This window comes from Lepidochelys kempii, chromosome 14, assembly GCF_965140265.1.
Source record: "Lepidochelys kempii isolate rLepKem1 chromosome 14, rLepKem1.hap2, whole genome shotgun sequence".
NCBI classification, from domain to species: domain Eukaryota; kingdom Metazoa; phylum Chordata; order Testudines; family Cheloniidae; genus Lepidochelys; species Lepidochelys kempii.
The window spans coordinates 23,745,880-23,761,122 of record NC_133269.1 but is presented as its reverse complement, the minus strand read 5'-3'; the positions used below and the strand labels follow the sequence as shown (position 1 = coordinate 23,761,122).

The 15,243-nt window shown below is 38.8% G+C and overlaps 1 protein-coding gene across 3 annotated transcripts in view; it reads right to left on the bottom strand.

Moving 5' to 3' along the window:
• Positions 1-15,243, bottom strand: part of MYH10 (myosin heavy chain 10) — a 144,743-nt gene that overhangs the window by 53,917 nt on the left and 75,583 nt on the right. For all 3 annotated transcript variants that reach the window (XM_073310850.1, XM_073310851.1, XM_073310852.1), the window contains 5 exons: positions 14,661-14,753; positions 10,759-10,822; positions 7,600-7,698; positions 4,971-5,114; positions 4,536-4,631 (listed from right to left, as the gene is read on the bottom strand). In XM_073310850.1, coding sequence (XP_073166951.1) covers positions 4,536-4,631; positions 4,971-5,114; positions 7,600-7,698; positions 10,759-10,822; positions 14,661-14,753 — 496 coding nt within the window. The remainder of the gene's footprint in view (positions 1-4,535; positions 4,632-4,970; positions 5,115-7,599; positions 7,699-10,758; positions 10,823-14,660; positions 14,754-15,243) is intronic.

Below are 15,243 nucleotides of genomic sequence, written 5' to 3'. Positions count from 1 at the left end.
AGCTAGGAATGTGCATCCCAGTTTGGGTAGACAGACATATGCTGGACGACAAGCCTGCCCAGACCCCCTGGGCATACACTTTGGTGGCCAGCCCAAGCTGCCACCCACACTACCCTTGGCTACCCTTCTATTTTTAGTGCACTAGCTCAAGCAGAGCTACACACTGTAGTGTAGACCTATGGCTGCTTAGAGAAACTGCTATGCTGCAGTGCAGGCAGGCATGCCAGCCAATGCATTGCTATGGGATTTTGGTCTGAGGCCACATCACTGAAACAGTGTCAGAGTGCTTTTACCTAAAGCAACTGGTACAAGAATGCTGGAAGCAGAATATCACACTGGATGGACCACTGACCTTTCCTGGTTTGGCAAAACCTACATTATTTCTACTTTATTTTCTTTCAATGTCAATCCTCTTCCCTATACATTTTCTATTAATAGGTTGGGTGTTTTTGTGACTTAAGATTTCTAAAAATGAATCTGACACACATTAGATATTTTTAGCTCTGGGGCTAAGTGTTTTTCTCAAGTGTGCCAGCTTCTAAGCTTTCTCAGAAGGACATCTAGCAAATGAATTTTTTAGTCCCTCTCATCTTTCCAATATGATGATTTGGCATCCTTCAATTTAGTCTGTTAAAAAGAAAGGGGAACCCTCTTTCTGGGACAATCTAGTACTGAAGATGGTATTTCCCAGCCCCAAAGCCCTGGATTCTGTGCTTGGTCATGTACTCCTCCATGTGGCAACAACGAGAACATCAAAAATTCGGCATTATGCTTTCGCTCTACTGTAAGACAGGAGGAAATGGACTTTGAGTACAACATGCTAAACAATAGTTAGAAAACACAAATGTGGGTGGCTAGAGCTAGACACCCACGAGTCAATACTTAGGCATTTTAAGGACGAGTCCTGCTCTCCCAAGACTGAGTAGCCACAACTCACTTTGGCTTGATATTTTTATGGCATGAAAGTCACTCAAACTTTAAAATAAAAATGAAATTAAATTGGTATTTAAGAGACAAGATTTATTGTTTCAAGAGCCTCCCTGCCAGCATCTAAAGTTTGTCTATTCTCTCTCATGTACCCACAAATTTCCCTAAGAAAAGGAACAGCTACATTCACCAGGAATTTGCATCTTACAGCATATTCATCTGGTATCTGTGGAAAGGGTGGCTTATAAAAAAATGTTACTCCTTCACACCTCCCCCACTTATTTCTCCTTTGTCATTACTCAGATACCAAGAGTTAGCAGCAGCATTATCCATCTCTAGAAGTCTAAATATACTGTCCACTTTGCAGCGATGTTCTTGCAATTCCCCCCCCCCCTTCCCGTAAGCTCCATTCCTCCCCAAAATACCTAAAACTCACTTTTTTAGTTGTCTCTGGGTATGGTATTTTATTACAAGCTAGACAACGTGATGAGTAACACACATTGAACGAACTCTAGAATCACATGGACAGTTTGGATTCTGAAGAGAGGTTAATCTCAAGGTTTTAGAGGATTTGGGTTACATTTCTGAGAGGATGTATGTATTGACATTTCTAGTGACATGCAAGGGAGAACCTGTAGCTGTAAGCTTGATGAATAGATTCTTGTCAATTGACAAGACTGTTCTACCATATTTTTAGCCTGATTCACGTTGAGAGAGAAGGAACTGCAACCAGTGGGAGGTTAAAACATACCCACAGTACTTGTCCTGAGCAATCGGACTTCCTGAAGAAAATGAAAGTTTGTTTTCCTCCTCAGTCTTTTCAAGAATTCTCTTAATCCTTTAAGATTCCTCTAAGGGGATGTGGAGGTGGAGGTGGGGGGGAGGGGTGTTTTTAAAATCCCCAGCACCCTCAAAGGACCCATTCCTTTCAGCTAAACAGGTTTAGACAGGACAACTTCTCCTCTCTGAAGCCAGTATGTACTGTTCCTCTTTGAGAAAAAAAGTGCTTTGAATTTAATTGTGGGGTTCCTGTTCAGTGATCCTCAGTATATCCTGATCAAATTTGTTCCTTATTGAATTGCAAATGCTGCAAACTCACACTGTTTTCTTTCCATCTCTTGCATTATCACCAGAGTACCTACCAAAGTAGTCCCATAGTCATAGACTGCTTTCAGTGTGTTGCCCAGAGGTAACCGATTATACCCAAATAAAAGGTTCTGCTGGAAGATCCACATGAAGGAACAGAATCTTCCTTAACTTTACAGAGCCAATACAGCTATTTGTCACTAAAACAAACAGCTATGACCAGTTTTACAGGATACAGCCACTGTTCAGGACAGACCTGCATTCTCAGTTAGCTGGAGAAGTCTATCAACCAATGCAATCAATTTTTTCACCTCCAGGAACTGACACCTTTCAGGACTTCAGGCCTCTGATAGCACATAGAGCAAAAGTTAAAGCTTGGGTCACCCACATAGCAGTGGCTAGCACTAGCCATTGCACTACCAAGTTAGTAGGGTTATTTATTAAAGAGGGACAGGATGCAGGACTCTTCTTCAGTTTCTGAAAACTGCAAAATAATTGAGCTTTTTGCCACTGGGGGGGGGGGGGGGAAAGGTGCACTGTACTGGGGATCACAAGAGTGGATATTGGTCTTGCCCACCATCCTCCTACGTGAAAACTTCCTGCTTTGTCCAAGAGCAAGACATGGCCTTTCAGGTTTGGAATCTTATCTGCTAAGTGTCCCTCTGACGGAGCTAGGCATATTATGATTCTGTTTTACCTGTGAAATATGTGAGATGCTGCATAGAAAGGCAGGTAATTTATGATAGTTTTATTATGTTGCATCTGCTTACGGACTGTTTTCTTTGGCTGTTTAATTGTATTTCGCTTGTATTTTTATAATCTATTGGTGACTATTAATGTAGAACGACCACATTTTTATTGTGCAAAACTATATAGAGAGACACAAGAACAACTTTGTTCTGTAGTGGAGACATGATTAGTGTACACTAGAAATAGATCATTTGATGCCCAAATTAAAAGAATATCTCAGTCTTGAATTCTTCCCCTATAACTGTCAAATTGTCACCAAATCTACGAAGCATTATTTTAATCCCTAAGTTCTGAGGATATATTAGTTGTTTCAGTACAGCTCACTACAGCTATAACAACTCAGAGGTTATTAGGCTTCCTGAACCAAAAAAGGCTGTTAAATTTCAGTATAACGATGTTGCTCAGGGGTGTGAAAAATCCACCAGTTAAACAGACCTAAACCCCAGTGTAGACAGCATTAAGTCCACAGGAGAACAACCACCTCTATGGGAGGCGGAGCACCTACACTGACAGTGGGAGAACCCCTAAAGCACTTCAGCTGTGCAGCTGAAGTGTAGACAAGCCCTAAGAGACAATAACCATCTTGAAGTTTCTGGACAGGATTTTATTGCTTTAGGTCATTGCATAATAAGTCAATTAACAACATTCTTCATATAAAGCTTCATTTGTTCTTCAGTGCCTATGAAGTTCTCAGCAAATTTCAGAACTCTCCCACTTCCACTTTCTCCCTCAAAGAATGTTAGGGTACTAAATATAAAAATTGATAAAAACGAGCAACAGCAGCAGATGCTCAGGTTATGAAACAAATTTTAGATCTGAGCCAGCTTTTCTGCAACATTTGTTTTATCATTCAACACTTTTGATATCCAGAAAGTGGAGAGGTGATAAAAATTAACTGAAGATACTCCTAATACAGAGGTTAGAAGTGCCCATCTATAATCACAAACCACAACACATCAGGACTTATGCAAGAAGCTGTAGTTGCTTCTGTGTCTTACTGCTTTATTGAAATCAAAGCTAATTTTTAGATAGGAAAACAGCTAAACACTTTGCAGTTAACCAAAGCTGAGTTTTAAACTACTGTAAAGATGTTATTTTCTTAGAGAGGATTTAGAATGACCAAATACTGGTTAAACTAGTAGTCTGAAAATTCTTAGAAGTGCCTAAGGGACGGTCTCTTTTTTTAAGCACATCTACCAAATACTGACTGCACTCTGAAGTATTAAAATGTAAAAATAAATCATAGTCACACTACCCTGTCATTTCAGAAATAAGTGTTTAAATACAGTACTTCTTAAATTCAGCCATTTCACTAAGGAAGTTGCCCTTGGCTCCAGGATTCTTTTCACTGGCAACGTAATGACTGTCAAGAACCAAAGAAAATACACTGATTTAAGTACACTTTTCTTTTCCTGACATTTAAGTCTTTGCTGAGAAGCAATTAATGAGGCTACAGCTGAAACGCTTGTTCAAAGTTTAGGAGAATTATAAACAGCTTCAATAATTTATGGAATTCTGTAGACAGCAGTTTTAATGCCTGTGTGGATGAGAGTATAAGATGAGTGGAAGATGGGAGAGTTTTAGTGGTTCCATGCTGGCTGTTACTGTTACAAATTATGGCCTCTCTCTGGCAGAGCTTTATAGAGGAAGTTCAGAAAAGAAAAAAAAAAGAAAAAAAATACTTTCTAACTTCTCAGAATATCTGATGAACAAATTATAATCAGAAAACCACAATCAATGTCATTAAAGGCCACACAGTGTGACCAATTTACCTGTATTTTCTGGCATGGAGGCCTGATCAGTGTTTCTTTCCTTCTTAAAAGAAATATTACCAAATTGTAGTACTGACGACACCACCTTCAGCATTGCTGTGTTAACAGAAAGATACAAACATTTTCTTGTCAAGTTTGCGTCTTAATAAAATTCACCTCCTCACCAGTCTTAGGCACCCATTGAAGCCCAATTCAAAAAGTAATTTACAATTATTATTGCACTATGTAGTAGTCTTTCTTGATTCTAGGTCAATTTTAGCTTAAAAATCAGAAGATTTCTTTAAGTTTTTGAAGCGGTACAATGTTTGCCACAGGCTTTCAAAGCATTAAAACTCCATTAGATTTAAGTTTGGTTGTCAACATTTGTTTCATTTAGTTTTTGTAATTTTACATAAAAAGCAAGTACACTACAGAAATCAAAAAGACTTAACTTACACAAGATTTCCTCATGAGAAAAGCCCATGATGTGCATGGCTTCCATAGTCTCCTGAAAGTTATCTTTGTCTTGCTGCCCAGGAATGGGGATATAGCCATTAGACAAAAATCTGTAATTGTTAAATCCTTCAAGCAGCAAGTCAGCTGTAGTGGAGGGAAAAAAGTAAAAGCTTTGTGCACAAGTCTAATATTTAAAAAAAAAAAAAATCTAACAAATAAATGGACTACCAGTTATATCAGCATTTAAATAAACTGAATTACAAGCAGTTACTCCAAATCTTCTTTAACTCTAGAAATGAGTTCAAGTGCTGAACCCAGCACAATCTTTAATATAAAAAGGCCCAATTACCAACAGCTTCAAGCTGGCTTTGTAAAAAATGGATTAGCTCCTTGCACAGGGCATGAACGGGACACTGTTCTGCATAAGGGTTACTGCATTACGATGAAGTGAGCTGTAGCTCACGAAAGCTTATGCTCAAATAAATTTGTTAGTCTCTAAGGTGCCACAAGTCCTCCTTTTCTTTTTGAATTACAATTTCAATCCTCTAGAGTAGTGGTTCTCAAACTGTGGCCCACAGACTGCTTGTGACCCAATCAGCACAGAGCTGCAGCCCATGTGATATCCTCAGGGCCATACAGGTAGTATTGGATGTGACCCACAATGGTAAATAAGTTGAGAACTACTGCTCTAGAGGAGGTATTCATACCGGCCATGCAGCAGCATCAGGTTAGTGGGTCTGGTGAAGATGTGCTAAATTGATGGGAGAGCACTCTCCCGTCAATTTCTGTACTCATCCTCCTCTTCTCGGGGAGGTGAAGTTGGCAGGAGAGCATCTCCTGATAACACAACACGGTGTAGACACTGAGGTAAGTGAATCTAGCTACGTCAGCTTCACTTACGGTAACTTAAGTAGCGTAACTTAGATCATTTACTGCCATAGTACAGATAAGGCCACAGACATTCCTTCTGCCTATGTCTGATGGCTGTCCAAACAGATTTTTATATACACACTTAAAGTGTTGAGATAGCCCAGGAATCCTAACCACACAGATTCCTCTTCAACATTAAAGCGAAACAGATATAGGACCAATTTTTCAAATGTGTATATTCACACACAGTAATGCATATCCATCCATGCTCCCTGGGTATTTGTGCACCTAAAGTGAGTATATGCTAAGCTGCATGCACATGTGACTGAAATCACATATATCACATATATTAATCTTGACTGGCTGACTGGAAGCCAATTGCCTGTTTTGGAATAGCCATGGTCAACCACTGTTTAATAGTTACACTTAAAGCTACGATTTAGTCAGAGGTTGCGGAACTCACGGAATCCGTGACTTCCAGTGACCTCTGACTTCAGCTTGCGGTGGTCGGGAGCTGCAGGGTCCCCTGCCACCAGTGGGGGCAGGGAGCTGTGGGATACCCCACTGCCTCTGGAGCTCCAAGCCATCAAGGGCAGCAGGGGAACCCTCAAACTCCCAGCCATGGCAGGGGAACCCCCCAAGCTCCCGGCTGACATGGGAGATAGGGGGCACCCTACAGCTCCTGAGGCAGAAGGGGACCCCCAGAGCTGCAGGGGTACCCAGCAGCCCCCAGCTGCTGCAGGCGGCTCCTAGCCCCTGCACAGCTGCCCCGCTTCAACTGTGTGGGGACCCACAGATCCCTATTTTGTCACAGATATTTTTATTAAAAATCAGACAGCTCATGGCTTCAGTGAATTTTTCTTTTTTGCCCATTATCTCTCTGACTTTTACTAAAAATATGTGACAAAATCTTAGCCTTAGTTTTACTACATACTAGCAGTTCTTTATTTTAAGGAATGTGACTAAGGATGGAGCTGTCCAGTATAAACCCACTCTTCCAGTAATGGTATATGCCACACATTTGGGTAAGTACATGCAAGTTACCACAACTATACAGAGAAGAGGCGAGGCCCCATAGAATCACAGAATATCAGGGTTGGAAGGGACCTCATAAGGTCATCTAGTCCAACCCCCTGCTCAAAGCAGGATCAATCCCCAATTTTTGCCCCAGATCCCTAAATGGCTCCCTCAAAGATTGAACTCTCAACCCTGGGTTTAGCAGGCTAATGTTCAAACCACTGAGCTATCCCTCCCCACACTGCTGGAGCTAACTGATATTCACCATGGAAGTGTAAACATTACACTGAGACTGGTTTTCTTCAGGCTTTTATTCTGTGTTTGTTTGGCATTCTGCCCAGTCTGAGTGCGTGGTCCAGTACAGATTTGACACTTCCTGCCAACACACTCTGTGACTTGAAGAAACAAATACTGCCAGCCTACCTTACTGATTGCCAGCCAGGGACTCAATTAAGGGGCTACAAAACCTTTGGTCTGCACTGGTCCAGAGTTTGTGATCTGGAAGTCATTCACCTGAAATACTGCGGTTATGCAACAGCTGCGGAACCAACAAGTCTGCTGCAATATGAAGAGTGATTTCAGAATAAAGCCAGCTGTTTTCTTTTCATACCTCAGATCTCTGATCATTAATTACTCTTTCAAGCCCACGGCATACAGGAACTTCACAGCTCAAGCACTAAAAATGGCAAATTCAGAATACATAAGAACTGAACAGGGTGATAGGATTAGATTTGTAACTTACACTTTAGGTGTTCTCCTGCCCCAGAGAGCAGTTGATAGAAGATATGAAATGTTCGTTCATCTTTGGCCTGACGAACAGCACGAGACTTTTCCAACAAGTCTGATCATGAATAGTCAAGGATCTTAACTTGCATTGTGCATCTTTTCATGAGAAATTCAAAACATAAAATTATACAAAGTGGGTTACATTAAAAGCAGAATTATCATCAGGTAAATTTGGTGCTTGCTGTGCTGGATTTATACCCTCAAGAAGTGACAAACAATTATGATTCTTTTAATACTTGTAACAAGATCTCTCCCTTTCTATTAGTTTTTTGCAGAAGACATAAAAGCCTACTGTGAGGATCAGATAGGGAGTTTTTTAGGAAGCTCTTAAATTCCCCCTCACCCCCATGTTAATTTAGTAGTTAATTGGGGTTTGAGGCCTCCGCTGCCAGATCCTTTGCTTTGCTTGTTGCACAAACAAGAAAATGTTCTAACATTACTCGCACATACATAAAAGGAACACTAAGAAACTAGAATTAATTTTCACTATAAAAGCTTTCCCTACTCCCTCTTTCTATATTTGTTGTAAGGTCTTTTTAAGGAGGGAAAAATCCTTTCTTGAAAAATCTCTTAAATGACAAACACCTTCACTGGAGTCAGTCAATTTACATGGTAGCTCTCAGGTTCTGGTAAAGTCTAACACTGTTGTCTTCTAAAACAAAAAAGATGCACATAAAGGGGGGAAAGGAGCTTAAAAAAAGAGACAGGAAAATGCAGCTTCTCTCTCTCTCTCTGGTGATTCAAGTTTAGTTGGTGGAAGATCATAGAGCACATAATCCAGTTAGCCCCTCCTGAACCACGCTTTAATCCCCTTTACTCTGGAAAAGGGTGGCTGGGTTGCTCTGATTTCCCCTGACCAGTCTGTTGAAGACAAGGTTTTTACATAGATCAGGCTACTTTGGAAACTCTTTCTAGTTTGTTATGAACAGCTTGGTAGAGTGTTAGGTTTAGATTTGTCCATCCACCTAAGGCAGATGCTTATTAGATAAAAGGAAAAGAGATGGGAAAATAGTAGGAGGAATAAGATGGGGGGCACTGACACTGCAGCAAGGAAAGGGGTCATCTGGCATTATCTGGTGCCTCCTCCTTCTCTGATCTGTAAGAACATATTTGAGGATCCAAAAAGGCCAGAGTTACAAACCCCCAGGTACCAAAACATGGCAAAGATCACCATGATGGTAATATTAGTTGAGAGGATGAAGATCCCAATACTGTCTAACTGAATAAGTTACCAATTATTCCTCAGAAGCGTCCAGAAAGAGGGACAGGGAGAAGACACCATCAGACGTGCTCAACCAACATAGATTTGATAGGTTTCAGAGTGCTAGCCGTGTTAAGTCTGTAACAGCAAAAACAAAGAGGAGTCCTTGTGGTACAAGAGACAAACAAATTTATTTTGGGCCACTGATTTGCGGAATGCCCAAATAAATTGGTTAGTCTCTAAGGTGCCACAAGGACTCCTCATTTTTTAATTTTTTTTTTGATAAATTTGATAATTCATATATACACTGTTATTCTCATCTTAAGAAAATTCTGGTGTCTCAACAATTTTGTAAGTTCACCCCAAGTCTTTAGACGTCTCAATCAGAAATTTAAGCTTTAGTTTAAACCCACTCACTTATAATAGTTTTGGGGCTCCATTTTATAATCTCTCAGCAACTTTATATAAACAGGTTTCAAAACACAGTCAAATTAGAAGTTTGAGTTTGTAATTCCAGCAAATTAACTTCTTTGATGCTGGTTGACTTTCCCTAATGTAAAAACAACCACCACCACTTGCAATGCACAAGTTGGCATCCTAAAGTAAACCATGCTTTCAATAAGGTCTTTCAAAAACGGCATAGCTGAATCATCAAACGCCACCAAAAAGAAGTGCGGTCTAAATATTTTGACATCAAAATTCTGTATGGCACTTGTCATTTCAAAAATGTTTTTTAAAGTTAGTGTTTACACATTTCTCTCACTTTAATGAGTTTAACAGAAATAAACATTTTCTAAATTTCAAAGTTTGTGCAAATGGAGAGGTTGCTTCATACAGGATGCTGTACATATATCAGATTAATTCCTTTCATTTTTCTATATTGAAATGAAGTGCAATACAATTTTGTTTTATAAAGGATACAGGTAACCTATCAATTTAGCCCAGTAACATACCATCTGGAACAAACCTAACTTCTCTCTCTCTCTACTGGACACGAAATTCTCCAATTTTCATAAAGCTAAACAAAATAATTCTGCTCAGCTATTTAGACAATAAGCCTGGATTTTTACAGATACTTAGAGTTGTAACACCTACCTGATTTAAGAACCATATTGATTTAGGCACTTGAGCCTTAATCCCATTCCTCCAGAGATCATACTCTACTCTGAGATTAACACCCTGACTCTTCTATTACAATGCAAGGAGAGCAACTTTCAACAAAACAAAATGGAATACTACAGACAAGTAATCATCTGGAAGTATGGAAGAAATAGGAATCAAGACCATTCAGCAAAAACTGAATTATTAGACTTCATATAACAAAAGGCACTGCACAGATGTAATTAACAAAAATGGGACAGAAGTTGGCCTTGCAGTTGAAACTTAATTCTGTCGGTATATTCGGATGAGTAAAATACAGCTCCCCTTCCCCCCTGGATGCGCTGCCTATGTGACCCAAACGAGACAAAAATCGTGCTTGTGACAATGGGTACACACAGGGCGGAGATCAGCTGATTAAGGTGGTGCCATTTCCAGTATCACTTTATGAAGTACTGGCTTACCTTAATTGGTTTTCCCAATAAACACCACACAGTCATACCTTCAGAACAGTCACAATCTAGCAGATTTCAAACAAAGTCTTATATTTTGTGACAATTTATTTCAGAGTAAAAGGAAATTCTCAGACTTCTTGATAGTATGATAAACTGTTTTGAATCAAAGGGAGGATTGAGAGTCCAAGAAAGCATTCACACTATGATAAATTATGTCACTAGGTTCACCAAATGTTATTTCCTGCAAATGTGTTAATGATGTATTACAAAGAATTCTAAGCAATACACAAAGTTAGAGAGACAAAAGACTGAGTGAGTCACTTCATATTTTAACCGACATTGCACTGCTGAAGCAGGATACAGGTCTCAATGTTGGCCCCAACAATATAACCCGTAACATCAAAGTTAATTCTAATGAACTTGCCCTGGAAAAGAAAGACAACTTTTAAAAAAAAATTGTTTTTTATGTTAAAACATCTCTCTCGTTTAAAAAAAGGCATACAGTAGAACCTCAGAGTTACAAACATCTCGGGAATGGAGAATGTTCATAACTCTGAACACAACATTGTGGTTGTTTTTTCAAACGTTTACAACTCAACATTGACTTAGCACAGCTTTGAAACTTTACTATGCAGAAGAAAAATGCTGCTTTCCCTTTATTTGAGTAGTTTGCGTTTAACACAACACTCTAGTGAATTTGCTTTCCCTCTCTCCCCTGCCCACCCTTGCCTGTGCCTGATTGTGTACTTTTGGTTCCAAATGAGGTGTGTGGTTGACTAGTCATTTTTTAACCCTGGTGTTCATAACTCTGAAATTCTACTGTATTAGGTAACATTTGCATCATAGGTGATAAGTATTTAATACAGATAATAGTGGCAAGATATCATTCATTCAAATCATTCATACACTTTCAGTTGTATTCCATTAAAATGTTGCAATCTACTATAAAGTGAGATGCACTGTAAAAAGAGACACTGCAGTTTTTCAGAGTCTCAAAATAAGGTCAGTGTGTAACCCAGATAGACACCTTTTATATTGTTATGAAAAAGTTTTTCCTAAAAGGTCATTTAATTTTAATGCTGATGAAAGACGCTAGAAGTTGAAAGGCTGGCAACAGCAGTATAAACTTTCTCCTGAACGAGTCTCCATCCTGACTTGAAGGCACACCTCCAGTGGAGTGAATTCATTCTCTGCACCCATTCAAGTCACTCTGACAAGGTCATATCTACACTAGGGAAAGAAAAAAGGTGTAATTTTTAAAATAAGATGGCTTTTCATAAATCCAGTGTTTAGACAAGATAGGGAATAGTTTGACCTCTATGCAACTGTTCAAGATGAAACCACCACTTGCCTTGTCTACATTAGTTTTACAATGAGATGTGCCATCTTGTTGGCAATACAACACATTTTCCTAGTATCAGGACATGTCTACAGAGTGCAATGTAGAGATGTGCCAAGTAGGAACTAGACGGAGATGACCAAATCTTTTGATACCGCATCTGCCATTCACATAGCACAAGCCACACCTGAATCAGTCTTTTAGAGAGAAAAACCTCAGTGCATCACTTGATCCATCCAATACCCCAAACATTATGGATTGCTTAGAAAGTCCAAAGAATGCACAGACTGGCATGCTTATGTGCTTAGTTATCTTATTGCTCTATTGTACAATTTAAGTGGTTACAGGAAGAATTATAGCACAGAGTAAACAATGCAACTCCAGTTAGGGACCTTACCTTCAAGTTGACTCCCTCAAATGGTGTCTAAATCTGGGTTCAGAGGTTTAACTTTTGGACACACATGCATGAAAACTGGGCCTAGAAGTACTACAGAACAATGTCCTAGTCAGGTTTAAGTTTACTTGAAAGCTCCCAAAAATATGCCACTGTGCTCTGTTAATCATATAAAAATTTGTGGTTAAACTGGGAGAACTTCAGCCTCCACAACTGTGAATCTAGCACTGAAGCTTATTTTAAAATGTATGAAAGATGTGCAAGCTGATAACGGCCAGAGTTTGGTCTCAGACATCACTGCACAGAAGATCAGAATACTCAATAAGCTCACTTTGAGACAGGTAACAGGCATGATGTATGGTGAACATATCTGTTTCTTTCATTAGGAAAAATATATAGCTTTCTGGAAATGTTAAGAATAAAAAGATGAATGAACTGACTTCTTGTTTAATTTATGTCAAAACAGATTAGAGAGTCTGTACCGCACTAGTAAGTCTACAGTGACAGCTTTTTGAAACTTACAAGTAGATGCCACACCATCTGCTATAAGAACAGAATATTCCAGATATGCCACTTAAATTTGAAAACACAGAAATACTATGAGAAGACCCAAGTCACAGATATTCAAGCAATAACTGAAAAAGCAGAACCTTCAAACCAGTGACTGGATGATAGGCTGTGCATTACTGAATTTATCAAACCACCAAGTGAACAAATAAAGGCTAATGGATCACAATGTATTTTCCAATTTGACAACTAGTTTAGTTCTGTTTACAACATACACAAGCAAAAAAGATGACAAGAAACCTGTTCTGTGGGGTCTGCAATCCCAAATTCGATTAAAACTACAACCAAAAGACTATAACAGGTAAAAAGATAGGGAAGTTGGAATTTTACTTCCTGGTATACTATCTAACATAAGAACTGTATATTTTGTAGGAGTGTAGCCCTGACAACCTCACTACAGTACTCTCTGCTATTAAATAACAGAAAGTTGGGAGAGGCTGCTGGTTTTTGTGCTAAGTAACAAGGCACTACACTTCAAATCTAGAGATAAAAGAATTCATGCTGCATTTTCCTTTTGTGGGAGAATTTCTGTCATTTCCTTTTAAATCCTTATTATTGAAGACTACTGAAGGCACCATCTGGAGTGCATTATACTTACTGCTTTATAAAAATACGGCCAGAGCCACTTGAGTGACTATGTTCACAATGGCAATGCAAACTTAAAGAAAAAAAGTGCAAAACAGATGCTTTACAGCTTTCATAAAAAAGTATGTTCATTAAATTAGTAGTCTTCGAGGAATCCAAGAAATGAAATAAAATGGAATTACTGGGCAGCTGAAATCTGTTGAGATTATGAAGTTTATATCCAACACATCTGAATACCAACCATTACTGTAAATAATGTGGCTTTAAGAATTTTCAAACTTGCATTTCTGTGGTGTCCTTCCTAGCTTTTGATTGATAGGAACTATTTAAAGGATCTAACCAAGACAGTAAAGGCCATAAAGTTGTTCAAAGTGAATTCTTACTCAAAACTTCACTGCCGATTTTGTAAGACAGATATAAAAGTTTTATTTGCTCTGTAAAATTTAGGTTACACTTTAGCAAGAGCACAGCTTCTTTAACCATTCTGGGGTTTATATATATAAACTGGAACCCCATTCTGAGGTTAAGAAAAAGAGTTAAGAAGAGTTTCTATCCATGCCTTGAGTTGCCCTACCAGTTTGTAAAGTGTAAAACCAAAGAAAATGCTTTTCCTCTCCCCTATTGATATTTGAAAGACCTCTAAAAACAGAAGGTGACATGGGAAACATTTTAAACTGATTACACAAGTGCTCTATGCATAGACAGCTCTCCAGTCTTTCAATCATAATCTTAGATTTTACTCAACAGTAAGTGAAAAATCCACACAAAAGCATGATTTTTGTTTTTTAAGTTGACATCCCTTTAAGACTGACAAACCCATGAAATTCTAAACCAAGTTGATCTCAAAGCTGGATATTCAGTCATAACCATTTGGTGTCTAAAGTTGTGAGGGAATGGGAGGAATAGCTATAAAATAGTTGATATGGGCTTTCAAATGATATGCAGTTAGGTAATTCACTAACTACTCTGTACATAAGCCACAGTTCAGGTCTATTGTGTAATTACTACCTTGTGTCATAGGCTATGTGCAGGACACACTGCCATCTGGGGAAAAAGTTTACCAATACGCATCTCATGTAAACAGGACAATGGTCTACTCAGGGATAGATGAGCCTAGGAGTTTTGTATTAAAGCAAGTGTTTGCCTACCACATTGCAACCATAGCATCTCTAGTAAATTAAATATGCTGTATACAGTATTGGAATAAGACTTCAAAGTTTCAATATACAAACTTCAGTTGAATTCAAGAAGGTAGTGTGTAAAGGAAACTTCCAATACCAATAAGGTAGGTTCTCACAGAGAGCTATGCCTATGAATAGGTAAAAATGTATATTTTTGTGAACAACCATCCAGGTTTTGGATTTTTTTTTAAACTTACAAAACGGGAAGAGTTGTCATTTTTCACAGTCTTTGCATTCCCAAAGGATTCCAGAATGGGGTTCGCCTGCAGAAGCTGACGTTCCAGCTCCCCCTAAGAAAACCACACAAACACAAAAGCAAACTTATATGAAACCCATGTGTATGTCAGACTGTCCCTGATTCTGTTTCCTTTCTGATCATTTTACCCCAGGTGCGTGACAAGATCTTCAAATACGTTGCCTTTTATTTGTTTGATTCCTTGCTCTGTTGACACTCTTCACTGGAATAGAGAAGATGGCATCTATTGTATAGAAAAGTGACCGAGCTTAGGTGGGCTGATGTTAGAAACACTGAACATAAAAAAGTGAATTCAAGTTCAGGGCTAATGAATTAGGCACAGAAGTCAGAGTAAAGCCCATATGCTGTTTTTGCAGGGGGGAAAACAATTTGACAAAGTAATGCATAATCTTTGGATTTCTGTGTAAGATGTTTCTGTAAATTAGATCTTTAGGATGGTTAATGATCTCTATATAAACCAGAAACATATAGGACAGCAGGTGCTTTAGCATGCACCATCAGTCAGCAAGCTGTTGATTCTCATA